This window comes from Chiloscyllium plagiosum, unplaced genomic scaffold, assembly GCF_037043375.1.
Source record: "Chiloscyllium plagiosum isolate Xiang-an unplaced genomic scaffold, Cpla_swu_hap1 HiC_scaffold_39, whole genome shotgun sequence".
Taxonomy (NCBI): domain Eukaryota; kingdom Metazoa; phylum Chordata; class Chondrichthyes; order Orectolobiformes; family Hemiscylliidae; genus Chiloscyllium; species Chiloscyllium plagiosum.
In genome coordinates, this window is record NW_028270177.1 from 44,324,242 (window position 1) to 44,343,638 (window position 19,397).

The window sequence follows — 19,397 nt, forward strand, 5'->3', positions numbered from 1 at the left end:
CGGCCTGTCTCCCCAATATAGAGGAGGCCACATCGGGTGCAGCGGATGCAATAGATGATGTGTGTGGAGGTACAGGTGAATTTGTGGCGGATATGGAAGTTTCCTTTGGGGCCTTGGAGGGAAGTGAGGGGGGAGGTGTGGGCGCAAGTCTTGCACCTCCTGCGGTTGCAGGGGAAGGTGCCGGGAGTGGAGGTTGGGTTGGTGGGGCGTGTGGAACCGCCTAGGAACCCTCCAACCACAAGGGATGAACTCGGATTTCACCAGTTTCCTCATTATCCCTCCCCCCACCTTGTCTCAGTCAAATCCCTCAAACTCAGCACCGCCTTCCTCACCTGCAATCTTCTTCCTGACCTCTCCCCCCCCACCCCACTCTGACCTATCACCCTCACCTTGACCTTTTTCCACCTATCACATTTCCAACGCCCCTCCCCCAAGTCCCTCCTCCCTACCTTTTATCTTAGCCTGCTGGACACACCTTCTTCATTCCTGAAGGAGGGCTTATGCCCGAAATGTCGATTCTCCTGTTCCCTGGATGCTGTCTGACCTGCTGCGCTGTTCCAGCAACACATTTTCAGCTCATGATTTTATAAACCTCTTTAAGGTCACCCCTCAGTCTCCAACATTCCAGGGAAAATAGTCATAGCCCATTCAACCACCAGCTATAGCTCAAACCCTCCAACCTTGGCAACATCCTTGTAAATCTTCTTAGAACACTTTCAAGATTCACAACATCCTACCGATATGAAGGGGAACAGAATTGCATGCAATATTCCAAAAGTCGCCTAACCAATGTCCTGCACAGATGCAACATGACCTCACAACTCCTGTACTCCATGCTCTGACCAATTAAGGAAAGCATACCAAATGCTTTCTTCACTAACCTACCTACCTGTTCCTCCACTTACAAGGAACAAGGTTTCTTTGATCAGCAACACTCCATTGGACCTCACCATTAAGAATATTAGTCCTGCTAAGATTTACCTTCCCAAAATGCAGCATCTCACATTTATCTAAATTAAACTCCATCTGCCACTCCTCAGCCCATTGGCCCATATGATCAAGATCCTCTTGTAATCTGAGGTAACCTTCTTCGCTGTCCAGTACACCTCCAATTTTGGTGTCATCAGCAAATTTGTTAACTATACCTCTTATACTCACACGCAAATCATTTATATAAATGACAAAAAGTAGTGGACCCAGCACCGATCCTTCTGACACTCCACTGGTCACATGCCTCCAATCTGAAAAACAACACTCCACCACCAGCCTCTGTCTTCTACCTTTAGCTAGTTCTGTATCTAACTGGCTAGTTCTTCCTGTACTCCAATGAAATCTAACCTTGCTAAACAGTTTCCAATGAGGAACCTTATCGAATGCCTTACTGAAGTCCATATAGATCACGTCCACCGCTCTGCTCTCATCAATCCTCTTTGTTACTTCTGCAAAAAATTCAATCAAGTTAGTGAGACATCATTTTCCACACACAAAGACACATTGACTATCCCTAATCAGTCTTTGCCTTTTTAAATACATGTTCATCCTGTCCCTCAGGATTCCCTGCAACAACATGCCCTCCACTGACGTCAGTCTCACTGGTCTGTAGTTCCCTGGCTTGTCCTTACCACTTTTCTTAAACAGTGGCACCACGTTCGCCAATCTCCAGTCTCTGGCACCTCACTTGTATCTCAATGGTACAAGTATCTCAGCAAGAGGCCCAGCAATCAGTTCTCTAGCTTCCCACAGAGTTCTAGGCTACACCTGATCGATCGGGTCCTGGAGATTTATCCACTTTTATGCATTTCAAGACATCAGCACTTCCTCCTCTGTAATATGAACATTTTTAAAGATGTCACCATCTATTTCTCTGTATATCTACATCGCCCATGTCCTTCTCCTGAGTAAACACTGATACAAAATACTCATTTAGTACCTCCCCTCAGTCCTGCAGCTACACACAAAGGCTGTCTTGCTGAACTTTGAGAGCTCTATTCTCTCCCTATTTACCCTTTCGTCCTCAATGTATTTGTAAAGTCCTTTTGGATTCTCCCTAAATCTATTTGCCAAAACTATCTCATGTCCCCTTTTTGATTTCCTGACTTCCCTCTCTAGTATACTCCTCTAGTATACTCTTCTAAGGATTCACTCGACCTATCCTGCCTGTACCTGTCATATATGCTTCTTCTTTTTTCTTAACCAGACCCTCAATTTCATTAGTCATTCAGCATTCTCTATACCTACCAGCCTTTCCTTTCATCCTAACAGGAATATATTGTCTCTGGACTCTCGTTATCTCATTTCTGAAGGCTTTCCATTTTCCAGCCATCCCTTTTCCTGTGAACATCTGCTGCCATCAGCTTTTGAAAGTTATTGCCTAATAACATCAAAATTGGCATTTCTCCAGTTTAGAACATTAACATTTACATCTAGTCTATCCTTTTCCATCATTTTAAAACTAATAGAATTGTTGGCAAATAGCTGAAGCTCACATATTTCAGGTGAGAAATTAAATCGATTGATTATATTTAAATGTGTAAGAGTTGTAAGTCTATTTGATTTTTCAATCATTTGTTCAATCTGAATATGTAATCAGTTAGAGGTCAGCCACTTTGTAAATGATAGAGCGACAATGTATGTATTTGAATACTGAGATTCAATGTGTAATTGTGATCACCAAAATAGCCAGACATGTTCATTTTCAATACAAAACAAAATGTGATTCCTAACTTTTGTATAATAAAAGGTTTTTCGTGTTTATATTTTAATTCCATCAATAAAGAATCAACTTAATTGTTTTCAGAGATGATGCAGTTATTGTTCAGTTGAATAATTGTAGCTCATATCTTATTATTGCACAATTCACAAACATGGCAAGCTCCTGATCATTGTTCAGATCAGTAAACCAATGACTTTGCATCATGACCAACATTAAAAGTGGATTCCAAAAGGCCTGAATTCAGGTACAGTGCTACTGGACCTCACAGCTGCCTGTGGCACTGAGTGAGACACTGGCCTGCTCCTGAATCTGACCAGACAGTTTCCAACCTGGGTCAGGGCAGTCATTCAAACATTCTCTGACAGAGATTCATTTGGGATCCGCCTTGAGCAGGACGAAACTAGCCAACAGGCTATCACTGCTCTCAGTGTATGTACAAATGCTGTCTAAATTAGATATCAATGACTGACCAGGAACCATGCCTTATAAATTCATCATCAGTCAGAGCCTGGCCCAGGGAGGAGATGTATGGACATGGAGTGAAATAATCACATCGCACACGTTACTATGGTGATGACATCTGGCATGACCTCCAGATTCCATACATCTGCCCCCTGGACCAGACACTGGGTGAAAATGTTCACAATTGGCAGTCTATTGCAGCATCTTGTGTTTCACAGTGAACCCTCTGAAACTATATCCACTAAATGTACCTTCACATTAACCAGGATCAAAATAAAATTGTACATGCCTGTGGATACTCAGATACTAATTATAGGTCATCCAACAGAATGTATCTGAAGAAACCAGGAGCAAGTGGCAAGCCAAGAATCGTTTTAATAACTGAACTTGGTGGATTTTGTCTGGTCTTGGAAACCTCACATATTGGTTAGACCAAGGCGAATGTAACAAAGCACAGCAAAACTGGAAGTCTTGGTCTAACGCCCCACCCCAGATTCCTGACCTCACACACCTCACTCCCTCACCCGCCTCACTTCCTCCCACATTCACCAACCGACGAGAATCCACAAACTGAGTGAAACTTGAAACATAGTACAGTACAGCACAGTGTACAGCACAGCTCTCAATGTTTTGGCAGCCTTTTATCCTACTCTAAGATCAGACTAACCTACATAACCTTCAATGGACTAACTTCCATGTGCCTATCCAAGAGTCTTCTTAAATATCTCTAATGTATCTGATTCTACTACCACCACTGGTGGTGCATTCCGCCCCCACCACTTTCTGTGTAAAGAACCTATCTCTGACAGTCCCCGAAATCTTTCTCCAATCAACTTAAAATTATGCCCCTTGTTGATAGCCACTTCTGCCATGGGAAAAGACTTTGGCTATCCAATCTATCTATGTCTCTCAACATCTTGTACACCTCTATCAAGTTACCTCTCATCCTTCTTCGCTCCAGGGAGAAAAGCCCCAGCTCCTTCAAACTTTCTCCCTAAGATGTGTCCTTCAGTCCTGGCAGCATCCTGGTAAATCTCCTCTACACACTGTCTGAGGCTTCCACATGTTTCCTATACTGAGGCAACCAGATCTGAACACAATACTCCTAGTGTGGTTGAACCGCAGCTTTATTGACCTAAGCATTAACCTCGCCACTCTTAAACACAATCCCCCATAATGAAAGCCAACACACCATACACCTCCTTAACAACCTTAACAACGTCGGTGGCAACACTGAGGAAACTATGGACATGGACCCCAAGATCCCTCTGTTGCTCCACACTACCAAGAATTCTGCCTTTAACCCTGTATCCTGTATGCAAATGCAACCTTTCCAAATTAAATCAATTCACACTTTTAACGGTTAAACTCTATCTGCCACTTATTAGCCCAGCTCTGTATCTTGTCAATGTCTTGTTGCAAACTACAACAACCCACCACACTATCCAGAACTCCATCAACCTTCATGTCACCGGCAAACTTTCTAACCCACCATTCCACTTCCTCATCAAAGTCATTTATAAAAATCACTAAGAGCACAGGCCCCAGAACCGATCCCTGTGGAACGCCACTGCTCACTGAGCTCCAGGCTGAATACTTTCCATCTGCTACCACCCTCTGTCTTCTATGGGCCAGCCACGCCCGTATCCAGAGAGCCAAATTTCCCTGCATCCCATGCCTCCTTACCTTCTGAATGAGCCCACAACGGGGAACCTTATCAAACGCCTTCTAAAATTCGTGTTCACCACATCTACTGGTCTATCTTCATCAACATGTTTTTTTCACAACTTCAAAGAATTCACTAAGGTTTGTGAGGCATGACCTGCTTTTCAAAAAGCCATGCTGACTAACTCTGATCATACTATGGTTTTTTTTAAGTAATTGTAAATCCTGTCTCTCAGAATCATCTCCAATACTTTGCCCTCCACTGGTGTAAGACTGACTGTTCTATCATTCCCAGGGTTATCCCTATTCCCTCCCCTGAACAAGGGGATAACATTTGCCACCCCCCAAACATCTGGCACTACTCTAGTGAACAGTGAAGACGCATATATTATTACCAAAGTCACACCAATCTCTTCCATCACCTCCTGGAGTAACCTTGTGTATACCCCACCTGGCCCAGGGGATTTATCCATCCTTATGTTTGTACTTCAATCAGTCTCTATTTCCCCTCAACCTATCCAACCAATTGATTGACTGCTTTCCTTTTCATGCTATATACAGTGCTGCCTTGCTGAGTAACTATGGTTCCCAACATCCTGCAAATCACGGAATCAAAAAAAAGGGAATGCACCAATGCCTTCCTGATAAAGAGCTCATGCCCGAACTATCGACTCTCCTGCTCCTCGGATGCTGCCTGACATGCTGTGCTTTTCCAATACCACACTTTTGGACTCTGATCTCCATCAACTGCAGTCCTCATTTTCTCCATTACTGAGGGCTGCCCCTCTGCACACTGAGCGGGAAATTAACCATCAGAAACTCATTGTATGTGGAGCTGACTGCTCAGTTCTGGAAAGTTGCACTTGATGAATACATTTTTTTTTAAAAAGAAATTACAATTCAACAAATATTCATTCAGTCCCAGAGTTACAATTTTGGTTCAAGGTTTGGGCAGCCTGATAACAAATAGTGAATGATTGAGAAACTCCGATACACAGAGTATTCTAGGTGTTATATTCCAGCTTACATTAATGCTGAGAGTATTATCAGACAGACTGTAGTGACAATGGCATGAGTCGACATGTGGAGGTGGAATATTTTTGCCATCACAGAGACGTATTTGAGGGAGGTCAGGGCTAGCAACTCAGTATTCTGTTGTACTGGAACTATAGTCAGGACAGGAGAGGGTGTTAAAGAGGAGGTGGTGTTGCAAAATTAATTAAAGAACAGTTACTGCAGTAAGGAGGGACGATATCTTGGACGTGTCTTCAAATGAGGCATTATGGGTCGAGGTGAGGTTCCAAACGATGACAGGCACACTGCTGGGGATGTTTTATAGAGCCCTAGAAAGATGAAGATGTAGGACCAAATATATAACCAATTCACTGAGGTGTGTAAAAACCAATTCACTGAGGTGTGAAGGAAACCAGGCTGGAGATGTTAGATAGGAAAGCAAAGCTGGAGATGTTACAGGGAAGAGGAAAGCAATGTTTGAGGTGTTACAGGGAGAGAGGAAAGTAAGGCTGGAGATATTACAGAGAGATAGGAAAGCAAGGCTGGAGATGTTAGAGAGAGAGGAAAGCAAGGCTAGAGATGTTACTGAGAAAGGAAAGCAAGGCCAGTGATGTTACAGAGACAGAGATTAGCGAGACCAGAGATGTTACAGAGAGATAGGAAAACAATGTTGGAGATGTTACAGAGAGAGAAAAGCAAGGCTGGAGATGTTACAGGGAGAGAGGAAAGCAAGGCTGGAGATGTTACAGGGAGAGAGGAAAGCAAGGCTGGAGATGTTAGAGAGAGAGGAAAGCAAGGCTAGAGATGTTACAGGGAGAGAGGAAAGCAAGGCTGGAGATGTTACAGAGAGAGGAAAGCAAGGCTAGAGATGTTACAGGGAGAGAGGAAAGTAAGGCTGGCAATGTTACAGAGAGAGGAAAGCATGGCTGGAGATGTTACAGAGAGAGGAAAGCAAGGCATGAGATGTTACCAAGATGGAAAGTAAGGCTGGATGTGTTACAGAGATAGGAAAGCAAGGCTGGAGATGTTACAGAGAGAGGAAAGCAAGGCTGGATGTGTTACAGAGATAGGAAAGCAAGGCTGGAGATGTTACAGAGATAGGAAAGCAAGGCTGGAGATGTTGCAGAGAGAGGAAAGCAAGGCTGGGGGTGTTACAGAGAGAGGAAAGCAAGGCAGGAGATGTTACCGAGATAGGAAAGCAAGGCTGGATATGTTAGAGAGAGAGGAAAGCAATGCTGGAGATGTTACAGAGATAGGAAAGCAAGGCTGGGGGTGTTACAGAGAGAGGAAAGCAAGGTGGAGATGTTACAGAGATAGGAAAGCAAGGCTGGAGATGTTACAGAGATAGGAAAGCAAGGCTGGAGATGTTACAGAGAGAGGAAAGCAAGGCATGAGATGTTACCAAGATGGAAAGTAAGGCTGGATGTGTTACAGAGATAGGAAAGCAAGGCTGGAGATGTTACAGAGAGAGGAAAGCAAGGCTGGATGTGTTACAGAGATAGGAAAGTAAGGCTGGAGATGTTACAGAGATAGGAAAGCAAGGCTGGAGATGTTGCAGAGAGAGGAAAGCAAGGCTGGGGGTGTTACAGAGAGAGGAAAGCAAGGCAGGAGATGTTACAGAGAGAGGAAAGCAAGGCTTGAGATGTTACCGAGATAGGAAAGCAAGGCTGGATATGTTAGAGAGAGAGGAAAGCAATGCTGGAGATGTTTCAGAGATTGGAAAGCAAGGCTGGGGGTGTTACAGAGAGAGGAAAGCAAGGTGGAGATGTTACAGAGATAGGAAAGCAAGGCTGGAGATGTTACAGAGAGAGGAAAGCAAGGCAGGAGATGTTACAGAGAGAGGAAAGCAAGGTTGGAGATGTTACAGAGAGAGGAAAGCAAGGCTGGGGGTGTTACAGAGAGAGGAAAGCAAGGTGGAGATGTTACAGAGATAGGAAAGCAAGGCTGGAAATGTTACAGAGAGAGGAAAGCAATGCTGGAGATGTTATAGAGATAGGAAAGCAAGGCTGGAGATGTTACAGAGAGAGGAAAGCAAGGCTGGGGGTGTTACAGTGATAGGAAAGCAAGGCTGGAGATGTTACAGAGAGAGAGGATAGCAAGGCTGGAGATGTTACAGATAGAGAGGAAAGCAAGACTGGAGATGTTACAGTGATAGAAAAGCAAGGCTGGAGATTTTACAGTGATAGAAAAGCAAGGCTGGAGATGTTACAGAGATGCAAAAGCAAGTCTGGCGATGTTACAGAGAGAAGAAAGCAAGGCTAGACATGTTACAGAGATGCGAAAGCAAGGCTGGAGATGTTATAGAGGTGCGAAAGCAAGGCTGGAGGTGGTCGAGAGATAGCGTGGCCTGTGCATGCTAGAACATGTTATTGAGATATTTTATAATTCATTCACAGGATATGGGGAGAGGTGTAGCAGCTGGATGTTAGAGAGATAGGGCGGGGTGCAGGGGCTGGCGGAACTTACAGTGAGAGGTGGGGCTGGAGTATGAGATAAAGATTGTGGAGATACGGAGGGTTACTGAGATACAAATGGATGTAGCAGCTGGAGGAGATGACAGGGAAAGATACAGAGATACACGTAGATAGTTTAAAAACAGAATTATGCAATGTCTTAATAGAGAAAATATTGTAGAAATCTGTGGAATAGACAAGGCGTCCTTGGAGGAACTGAAGGAGTGAGACCTGGATTGTCCAATCACATGAGTCATAGAGTGAGTGTCATACAGTACAGAAGAGGCCATTCGATTGATAGTGACAAAAATTAAAAGCACTGCAGACACTGGAAATCCCTCCTTCCTAAAGTCTGGGGACTAGGGCGAAATGTGGGAGAGGCATTCAACAGAATCCTCAAGCAACAATGTGACATAACGAAACCTCATGGTGTCAGATCAAACACTGAAATGGAAACCTCCTGATGACTCCACTGCCTGAGCTGGTGGATCAGTGTCCCTCTACATTGAACAACACTTGGAGGACGCACTGACAGAGTGAATGAGCTGGGGAATGTATACTGGGTGGGCCATTTCAAACCCCACCACCAAGAGGGGCTCAGCAGCAGCATTGCTGATCGAGATGGTCGGGTCCAAAAGGACATAGCAGCTGGACTGGGGCTGCACCGAATCGGGAGGGAACGACTGACAGGCAGAAACATACTTGACCTCATCCGCACCAAACTACTGGCTGCAGGCACATTGATCGAGGACCATATTGGGAATGGTGACAGGGCATACAGTATTTCTACAGAGAAAGTCCCACTTTTACATTGCCAATAGTGTGTGTGCCTGTGTGTGTACATACATGCATGAGCGCACATGTGAGAAATACTATCACCATGCTAAATGGTAAAGATTTCAAAGAGATCTAGAATACAGCACTAGCACAATTTTCACTGTCACTGCCTGGCATATGCTCCGCTTTACCCTCACCATCAGGCCAGGGGTTAAACCCGTGTTCTATGAGGAACACAGGAGGACCGGTCAAGAGCAGCACCAGGTATACCTCACAATGAAGTGACGTTACCAAACAGGATCACTTACTCACCAAGTAGCGTAAACAGCCAGCGACAGACAGATCTAACCAACAAATCATACTTAATTTCTGCAATCCTGACGCATGCAATCAGCGTGAATTGTGTGGTCAATCAAACAACTCACTGGAAGAGTAGGATCCACAAATATCACCCTCCTCAACGATGAAAGGGCCCAGTACAACAATAGAAAAGCTAAGGCTGAAACATTCACAATAATGTTCAGACCAAAGTGTCGATGGGATGATCTATTTTAGTCTTCTCCAGATGGTCTATTCACTGTGTGTGGTAACTCCAAACGGCTGAAGGGATGGGGAATGCAAAGGCTGTGGGCCCTGAGAACATTCCATTCAAGCTTTTCCTGCTGGGATACATCACTGGCACCTACCTGACAATGTGGGAAACTATCAGGGTGTGTCCTGTACACACACAGACAAAACATCAGACAATCAATGACTGCAGCATTGCTCTAATTCCCAACATTAATAAAGTGATGGAAGATGTCATCTACAGTGGGATCAAGCAGCACTGCCTCAACACCAACCTGCTCGCTGAAGCTCAGTTTGGGCTCTCATCCCTTAGGCACATTGAAGCCTTAGTTTAACCATGTACAACAAGAGAACACACAGCTGAATTCTCGAGTTGAGGTGACAGTGACTGCACTTAACATCATCATAACTGCATTTGACCAAGTGTCATATCCTGGATTAACAGCAAAATTGGAGCAAATAGGAATCGTCTGCACTAGCTGAAGTTATACCTGGTACAAAGGAAGGTGGCTGGGGTTGGTGGGGAGCAGCCATCTCAGCTCCGCCGCAGGTCCCCAGGGGAGGGGTTTCTGAGTAAACCTGTAGACCAGAAATGGAAAGGCAGGGCACCATACACCAACAGGATGATAGGATTGTTTTCTTGTTAGATAGATGCGACTAGCGGCAGTTTAACTGAACAGTCATCATGCCTCAAGCAAGGGAGAGGTTGAGTAAGACAGCCCTTTTCAGGCACCTCATTCAATGCTGGAACTGAACCCACACTGTTGGCATTAATCTGCATTACAAACTAGCCGTCCAACTGATTGAGCTAACCAAGTTCTCGCTCCTTGGGGAAGATAGTGTAACATTATTCTGTTCAGATATGTTGTTAGACACCTTTGGAGCAGGTGGAACTAGAAGCAAGCTTCCTAGCTCAGAGAGAGGGACAGCATCAGTGGGCTGTAAGAGTTCTCTCTGCCCTAGGCCCAATAATTTTCAGCTGCTTCATAAATGACCACCCCTACTCAAGTAAAGTCACAACTGGGGATGTTGGCCAATGATTGGACAATGTTCAACACCATTCGTGATTTACTCAGATACTGGTCCAAATGCAACAGGTCCTGGAACTATGCAGGTGTGTGCTTAACGGTGACAAGTACCATTTCCATTACACACATGCCAGACAACGATTACCTCTGACAATAGAAAAGTGTACCATATCATTTAATGTTCAATGCCACCACCATCACTGAACACCCACCTAGCAATATCCCGGGGATTACCGTTAACCAGAACTGGACAGACCACATAATTTCATTACCCTGTCCTGTGAAGGGCTTATACTAAAACGTCGACTCTCCTGTACCTCAGGTGCTGTCTGACCTATTGTGCTTTTCCAGCGTCACACTTTGACACATATTAATTCATTGGCTACAAGAATATGTCAGGGGCAAGAAATCCTACAGGAATGACTCACCTCAAAATTTCAGAAAGCCTGTCTCCCATCAAAAAGACTCATGTTGAATGTGTGTGTGATTAAATACCTCCATTTGCCTGCATGAGTGCAGCTTCACCCCTCATCCACTGACACTCAGAAGCAGCAATGTCTGCCATCTACACGGTGCTCTGCAGAAATTTGCCAAGGCTCCTTACAACGTAACTCTGAACTCCCGACCATCAAGAAGGACAAGGGAAGCAGATACATGGGACCACCATGTTCACGTTCCAATCCAAGCCATTTGCCGAGCTGATTGGGAAGCATATAGCCGTTCTTTCAGTGTCACTGTTTCAACTTCCTCCCTAATGGTGTTGTAAGTCTATCTACAGCACATGGGCTGCAGCGGGTCAATGTGACAGCTCACGCCCACCTTCTCAAGGGCAACAAGGGACTGGCAATAAATACTAGCCTTATCATATTCCATGAATAAATTGGCATGAAAAATATTGTCCAGACCTGCCTAATTCTGGACACTTTACTTTGGGTTTTGTGAGCTCTGGCTGGTTGGGTCCAGGCAGTAACCTACTTGTTGTAAACAGCTGAAGGGATGTGCTGTTGAAACAATCGGACAGTCTCTCAGAGGCATGGCCTACATACCGAGCATCACACAGACACTGACAGTCACATCACACATTACTGAGCTCTGAGACAGACAGAGGCAATTGAAAATATACTCATATCTGACTAACATGTTTAATCACACAGTGATATTGTTACCACAAAAATGATTATGAGTGAATATTCGCAGGGGGAAAGTGAGGACTGCGGATGCTGGAGATCAGAGTCAAAAAGTGTGGTTCTGAAAAAAGCACAACAGTTCAGGCAGCATTTGAGGAGCAAGAGAGTCAACTATTAGTTCAAAATATTAATACAAGAGAAAATAATTGTATATTTTCAAAGTCCTTGTACTTAATAATAATTTGGTCTTGGGTGTGGGAATGAGATTTATAATTTCAATGCTCCTTACTGTGAGTTGTGCACTGTTTTCATCATAATAGTTATAAAAGTGAACGGAATAAATGGGTGGATTTTAGATTACATTACATTACAGTGTGGAAACGTAATCTAATCTAAAATCCACCCATTTATTCCGTTCACTTTTATAACAACATTATGATGAAAACAGTGCACAACTCACAGGAAGGAGCATTGAAATGATAAATCTCATTCCCACACCCAAGACCAAATTATTATTAAGTACAGGGACTTTTGTGCTTATTGGACAATCTAAAAGTTGGTATTATAAAAGGCTATTGAAACTTCAGTAAAGACACTTTGCTGTTAACAGTTAGAGGAGAAAGTGAGGTCTGCAGATGCTGGAGATCAGAGCTGAAAATGTGTTGCTGGAAAAGCGCAGAAGTACAGGCAGCATCCAGGGAACAGGAGAATCGACGTTTCGGGCACTCAGCACTGTCTTCCTAACCTGCAATCTTCTTCCTGACCTCTCCGCCCCCACCCCAGTCTGACCTATCACCCTCACCCTCACCTTGACCTCTTTCCACCTATTGCATTTCCGATGCCCCTCCCCCAAGTCCCTCCTCCCTACCTTTTACTGTATAGTGGCAGGTATGTCGGGCCGTGATGGTTACTGTACAGTAGGAGGTATGTCGGGCCATGATGGTTTCTGTACAGTAGGAGTTATGTCAGGCCGTGATGGTTACTGTACAGTGGGAGGTATGTCAGGGTGTGGCGGTTACTGTACAGTGGGAGGTATGTCTGGGTGTGACGGTTACTGTACAGTGGGAGGTATATTGGGGTGCCTGCTGGACAAAGTTTCCTCATTCCTGAAGAAGGGCTTATGCCTGAAACGTCGATTCTCCTGTTCCCTGCATGCTGCCTGACCTGCTGTGCTTTTCCAGCAACACATTTTTAGCTGTTAACAGTTAGAACAATGCTGCAAACATTTACACAGAGATTTTCAACTAAATTCACACACAAGATCATTGGGCTGGGATGATGCTGGCCATCAATGGAGCTGCACAATTCTGTTTGGATACTGACATTGTTGGGGCTAACATACACTGGATATGGTTTATGATGGATTCAATGTAAGTTGCCATGTACTGCAGGAGCCCATCACCTTTATAACACCTTCATTCAGGATCAGGTCCAAGGTGCAGAATTACAGATTTAGGTGCCATACCAGAAGAGATATACTTGCAAGACATGGCTGTTTACAGGTCATTGTTACAAATGTTGAACTGGGTCTGGATCAGCGCCATGTGCTAGTCCATTGACCAGATTTCCCCACTCACATCTCTCCGTTGTTCAGGTATGTCTCTAACTAGTCTACTGTGAGGGATTATGTCAGTAACTGCCCAGCTCCAGTTTGGAAACTCACTGGACAGATTCTGGAGATGGCCAGTGTTTTGGAGGTCATGGTGAGGGCCAGTAACACTGTGTCTGAATTCAGGCTTTTCCTCAAAGTCATTTCAACAGCTTTGCTGCCTGCAAGATGGTGTGTTCATTCATCTGAACATCAATCAGCTGTTTACTACAGTCACTGAATTGTGTAATAGCTGTGTGCTCTGGTAATTCAATTATTGTTCACTTCAACGGTTTTCAACTAAAAAATGATGTTTGGTTTATTTTAAAATATGTAAGAATCAAAGTGATATTAACTCTTCATTATACAAAATGTAAAAGTGACCTGTTGTATATATCCAACAGACTAATCAAGCAACAGTCAGATATTATCTGTAAAGCAGGAGTCTGTGAACAGGACTAATACCAGGCAACATCACCACCCTCTCTGTTAGGGTATGTCACACTGACAGGACAAGCCAGGCAGAGGGGAACAGCTCCGTAGTATATAGTCAGTATCGTGCTCAGCATTGATGCTGCATCCTGTGGCTGCTGAACTGCTCTGCGGCAGGTTATGGGGGAATCAATAAAAGGGAAACATATAATTGACCACATCATCACCGATCTGCCTGCTGCAGATACACCTCTCCATTTCATATATCAGTAAGAATGGTCACTGCACAGTCCTTATGGGGAACAGGGGCTACCTTTACATTTTACAGACTCCACTCACCATGATATGTAGCCCCCTGGGCTTTAAACAGATTGAGAAACTAATGATGATGCATCCATGAGGTGCAGTGGGCCACAGTCAGAAGCAGAATCATACTCTGTACAACTCATACAGTCTGCAACCTCACAGCCTGACATAACACCCACTATACAGTAACCGTCACACCCCGACATACCTCCCAATATACAGTAACCATCACGGCCAGACATAACTCCCACTGTACAATAACCGTCACACCCTGACATACCTCCCAATATACAGTAACCATCACGGCCCGACATACCTCCCACTTTACAGTAACCGTCAACAGCGGCACTGTGGCTCAGTGGTTAGCACTGCTGTCTCACAACGCCGGCCTCATGTGACAGTCTGTGTGGAGTTTGCACATTCCCCCCGTGTCTGTGTGCGTTTCCTCTGGGTGCTTCGATTTCCTCCCGCAGTGCAACAGTGGATTGGCCTACTAAATTGCCCATAGTGTTAGGTCTGGGTAGGTTACTCTTCGGAAGTTTGGTGTGGACTGGTTGGGCCAAACGGCATGTTTCCACACTGTAGGGAATCTAATCTAACCTCCAAGGTTCAAGTGATAGTTATGATGGAATAATCAATTGTCTGAATGAGTGCAGCTCCAACAGTACTCTAGTATGGACTTACGAGCGACAGGAAACACAGTTGTGTGGGGAAGATCATGTTCACAAACTTGATTGATTATTTTGAGAAAGTGATGGTGGAACCGTGCTTTTGTGACTGGAGATCTGTAAATAGATTGGTGGAGTTGCAGATTGTGAGGATGATTGCCAGAAAATACAGCAGGACAGAGAAAACACAGATGTAACTTTATCTGGACAATTGTGACGTGATGCATTTTAGAAGGTCTAATGCAGAAGAGAAGTATACAGTAGATGGAAAAACTACTGATTGCATCAACATCCAAAGGGATCTAGGTGTACAACTCCACAGTTCCCTGAAAGTGACAAGACGGATGGATAGGGTGATCAAGAAGACTGAAGGCAAACTTGCAGACAGGCATCCGAGCATGCAGTATGAAAATTAGCAGGTTATATTGCAGCTGGAGAGAAACTTAGTTCGAGCACATTTGTAATATTGTATACAGTACTGATTGCTACATGATGTGGAAGTGTTGGAGAGGGTATGGAAAAGATTTACCAGAGTATTGTCTGGTTGGAGGGTATTAGCCAGAAGGAGAAATTGAACACACATGGTTTGTTTGCACCTGGGCATCATTGACTATGGGGCTACCTGATAAGATATTTACAAAATTATCAAAGGCATAGATAGAAGGACAGTTAGAGGTTTTTTCCCCAGAGTAGAAATATCAATTACTAGGGACCATAGGTTTTAGGTAAAAGGGAGAAAGTATGATAGGTAAGTTTTTTTTTTGCTTTTCCAGACAGAATGTGAAAGTGCCTGGAATACACTGATAGAGGGGAAAAGCTAATATAGCAAGGTTAAAGAGGGATCTTGGCACAGAGACGAGACAGCAGCGAACAGAATGACATAGAATGTGTAGAAGCATAAACTTTCGTTTTAACTTTCAAAGGGCATCATGTGTCAGTGCGGACTTGCTGGGCTGAAGGGCCTGTTCCTGTGCCGGACTGTTCTTTAAGACAAGATTTGAGTGCAGCAGTGGCGAGATGCTGAATGAATGATTCCTGATGATCAACAACCACATTCATGGAGGTCGCTCCTCATCAATTTTCAGCTTCATACCCTCCCTCCCACAGTAGGGAAACTCAATATGGAGAATTTGACATGAAAGTCAGAGCTGGTAACTGGTGACTCCATCCCGCCCCTCGATCCTATGGCCTTCTATCTTGGACAGCAACGTCTTGGGGAACACTGCACTGACAGAAGCTGCATGTAATCCACACCCACCAACACTGGTATCTGTCACATGCCATCCGAGCACATCTCCAACCCACTACAATACACTTCTGTACTTCAATGCTGCAGCTCAGGGTACACTGACAACTCTCGTTGCAATGCTGCTGCAAGGACACTGTGCTCAGTGACACACACCCAGCTCATGGACTGTCCCTCTGGGCTGCTCAATCTGTGTTTGTACACATTCACTTTGAAATGCCTTGAGTGTTCACAGAATTATTGCTTTACCTTACCCTGCCCTCAGCAGTGTTTATCCTCAGCCAGAGATTAGATTAGATTAGATTACTTACAGTGTGGAAACAGGCCCTTCGGCCCAACAAGTCCACATCGCCCCGCCAAAGCGCAACCCACCCGTACCCCTACGTTTACCCCTTATCTAACACTACGGGCAATTTATCATGGCCAATTCACTTGACCTGCACATCTTTGGATTGTGGGAGGAAACCGGAGCACCCGGAGGAAACCCACGCAGACACGGGGAGAATGTGCAAACTCCACACAGTCAGTCACCTGAGGTGGGAATTGAACCCGGGTCTCTGGCATTGTGAGGCAGCAGTGCTAACCACTGTGCCACCGTGCCGCCCAAAAGAGCTATCAGTCTCAGCCGCCTGCTACATTGTCTTGGTGTTTAGCACAGACACAAACCCAGAAAGCTGAATATCATTGTCCACAGTCAGTCACGGTGCCCAGTAGTGAGATGAGGGGACTCTCAGATCCCAGTCTGGGAGCTTGGACACAGTCAGGAAGTCTCTTGTGGTTGTTAGGGTTAGGATCCTTCTCCTGTGAGGGATCTCCTGTGTTGGGGAGATCCACGCCTCTCTTGGCACTTGCTCTCCTATTGGGGGATGGGATGTGAAAATTAGCAAGAGGTATTAAGGGAGATGGAAATGTTTGATGCAGCTGTTAGAGCTGGTAAATCCGGGGGAAAGGTGGCAATGTGTCCTCAGTGAGTGAGTGGGCAGCACAGACAACAGGCAGAGTTGGGTAGAGGGGCAGTAATGAGGTTGGAGAGACTGAGAGAAGGTGCTGGATTCAATGAGGGTGGGTAAGTTCACATGCAGTTCCAGGGGTGAGGGTGAGGGTGGGAGAACATGAGCCTTGGTGGGAGGTAGGTGCAGTAACAGAGAGAGTGAGAGCAAGGTCACAAAGTGCAGATGGTGGCACTTACCCTGGTGGAATGGCGAAGATCACTGCTGGGCATTCACCCAGAAGGCTGGCACCTCACTGACTCAGGGGTCACCCTTGGACCAAACTGGCAGGATCTGGTTTCATGACCTCCCCTGCCAGTCCTGGAGGAAGATAATGTCCTTCTCGTGCACCATGCCATCCACCAGAACCTCAGGGGCTTGGTCTCAAAGTGAAGCCCCAGATTTATCCCCTCTGCCATGTCCAGGGTGTTTCGGAGTGACAATCCTAGAGTGTAATGACTTTTTAAAGATGGCCCCTGTAACAGGGAGGCCGGTTCATTCTGGGATACCCAGGCAGCGGGCAGTTGTTATGACAAAGGGGAAAATCCTCGCGTTAGTATCAGATGAGAGAAAGTCCACATGGGCAGGGAAGGTAGTTAATGAAGCAGATTGGGGATGGTGTCATGAGAAAAAACACTTTTCCTTGTGGAGAGAAACCCTCCATGAAACTCGTCTAAAATGAGACTTGACCAAATCAAAAGATGGTTGAGGCCTCTGTCTGTCTGAATCAAAATGGGAATGCAGTGTGAAATTCAGGAGATTCAAATCCTTTAAAAGGGGTAATACAATGCTCCAAACTGTTAAAAGGAGCTGGGGAAAATCCCTGGCCTTATAGTTACCTACATTATCCAATCCTCACTGGATGCAGGGATGGTGCCGGAGGCCTGGAGACGGCAGCTTTGTTTAATGTGGAGAAAGAGACTGACTGAATCAGTCATGGTTGGAATTCTGAGACAGTGGATAAACGGTCACTGAGGAAGTCCCAGGGACTCCAGGACAGTCAGTCTGGATTTGTTCAAGGAATTACGTGTGTAATTAATCTGACTGTGTCGGTTTGAGGCAGTAACTTGTAACTGCATGTGACTTAATTGGATTTAACGAGAGATCCCATGGCAGGATGTTTAAAAACAGAATCTATGGGGTCCAGGAGAATGGAGCAAACAACCCAGAGAAGTGTAAGGCAAGACATTTGGGGACATCAGCAATAGTGGGGAATGGACAATAAATGAGAGTATAGTCAGTGTGGGCAGATAAATGAAGGTAGCTGGAAACATCAAGAACCTCGTTAATGTAGCAAATGGAATCATTTCCTCTATCAGCCAAAGTGCAGAATTTAGAGCAGAAAGTTAATGCTGGAACTGTATACATAATGAGTGCAGTCGCAGCTTGAGGAATGTGCGCAGTTCTGGTCACCCCAAGACATGGAAGGATGGAATTGGACTGGAGAGTGTGTAGAGGAGATTCGTTACCCTGTGACAGCGGAAGTGCAGTTATGAGAAAAGGCTGGAACGGAGGATGCTGAGAGGAGATTTGATCGGACTGTAAATATTGTCAGGGACCTGAGTAGAGAGGGAGTTTGCAAGAAGTGAAAAAGCTGGACCTCAAGTGCAGTGGTCTCCAGATTATTCCCAGTGCCACGTGCCAGTGAGGATAGAAATATTAAGAGAGACCAGATGGATGTGTGGTTGAGGAACAGCAGTTTCCTCCAAGACCGTGTTAGGGAACTGGAGCTGGAGTTGGATGAACTTCGGATCATTCGGGAGGCAGAGGGGGTCATAGATCAGAGTTATAGGGAAGTAGTAACTCCAAAGATGGCAGATAGATGGGTGACAGTGAGGGGGACTGGGAGGAAGCAGCCAGTGCAGGGACCCCCTGCGGCCGTTCCCCTCAAGAACAGATATACCGTTTTGGATACTTGTGGGGGGGATGACTTACCAGGGGTAAGTAACGGGGCTCAGGTCTCTGGCACGGAGCCTGTCCCCGTTACTCAGAAGGGAAGGGTGAAGAAGAGCAGAGCAGTAGTAATTGGGGACTCGATAGTTCGGGGCACAGATAGGCGGTTTTGTGGGAACGAGAGAGACTCACGTTTGGTATGTTGCCTCCCAGGTGCAAGGGTACGTGATGTCTCTGATCGTGTTTTCCGGGTCCTGGAGGGGGAGGGGGAGCAGCCCGAAGTCGTAGTCCATATTGGCACCAACGACATAGGTAGGAGGAGTGCCGAGGATGTTAGACAGGCTTTCAGGGAGCTAGGTTGGAAGCTCAGAGTTAGAACGAACAGAGTTGTTGTCTCTGGTTTGTTACCCGTGCCACATGATAGAGATTCGAGGAATAGGGAAAGAGAACACTTAAATGCGTGGCTACA

At 45.3% G+C, this 19,397-nt stretch overlaps 1 protein-coding gene across 4 annotated transcripts in view; it reads right to left on the minus strand.

Annotated features, from left to right (window-relative positions):
* LOC148138675 (uncharacterized) overlaps positions 1–19,397 on the minus strand; it is an 86,647-nt gene that overhangs the window by 15,002 nt on the left and 52,248 nt on the right. Inside the window, exon 3 of one of the 4 annotated variants that reach the window (XR_015753818.1) lies at positions 1,383–1,439. The exons of 2 other annotated variants lie outside the window; for them this stretch is intronic. Coding sequence is in view for 1 of the 2 variants with exons in the window: in XM_087981381.1 (XP_087837507.1) it covers positions 1,434–1,439 (6 nt within the window). In the remaining variant the exon portion in view is untranslated. Of the gene's footprint in view, positions 1–562; positions 1,440–19,397 lie in introns of those variants that run through there. One more of the 4 variants, XM_087981381.1, reaches the window with a different exon arrangement.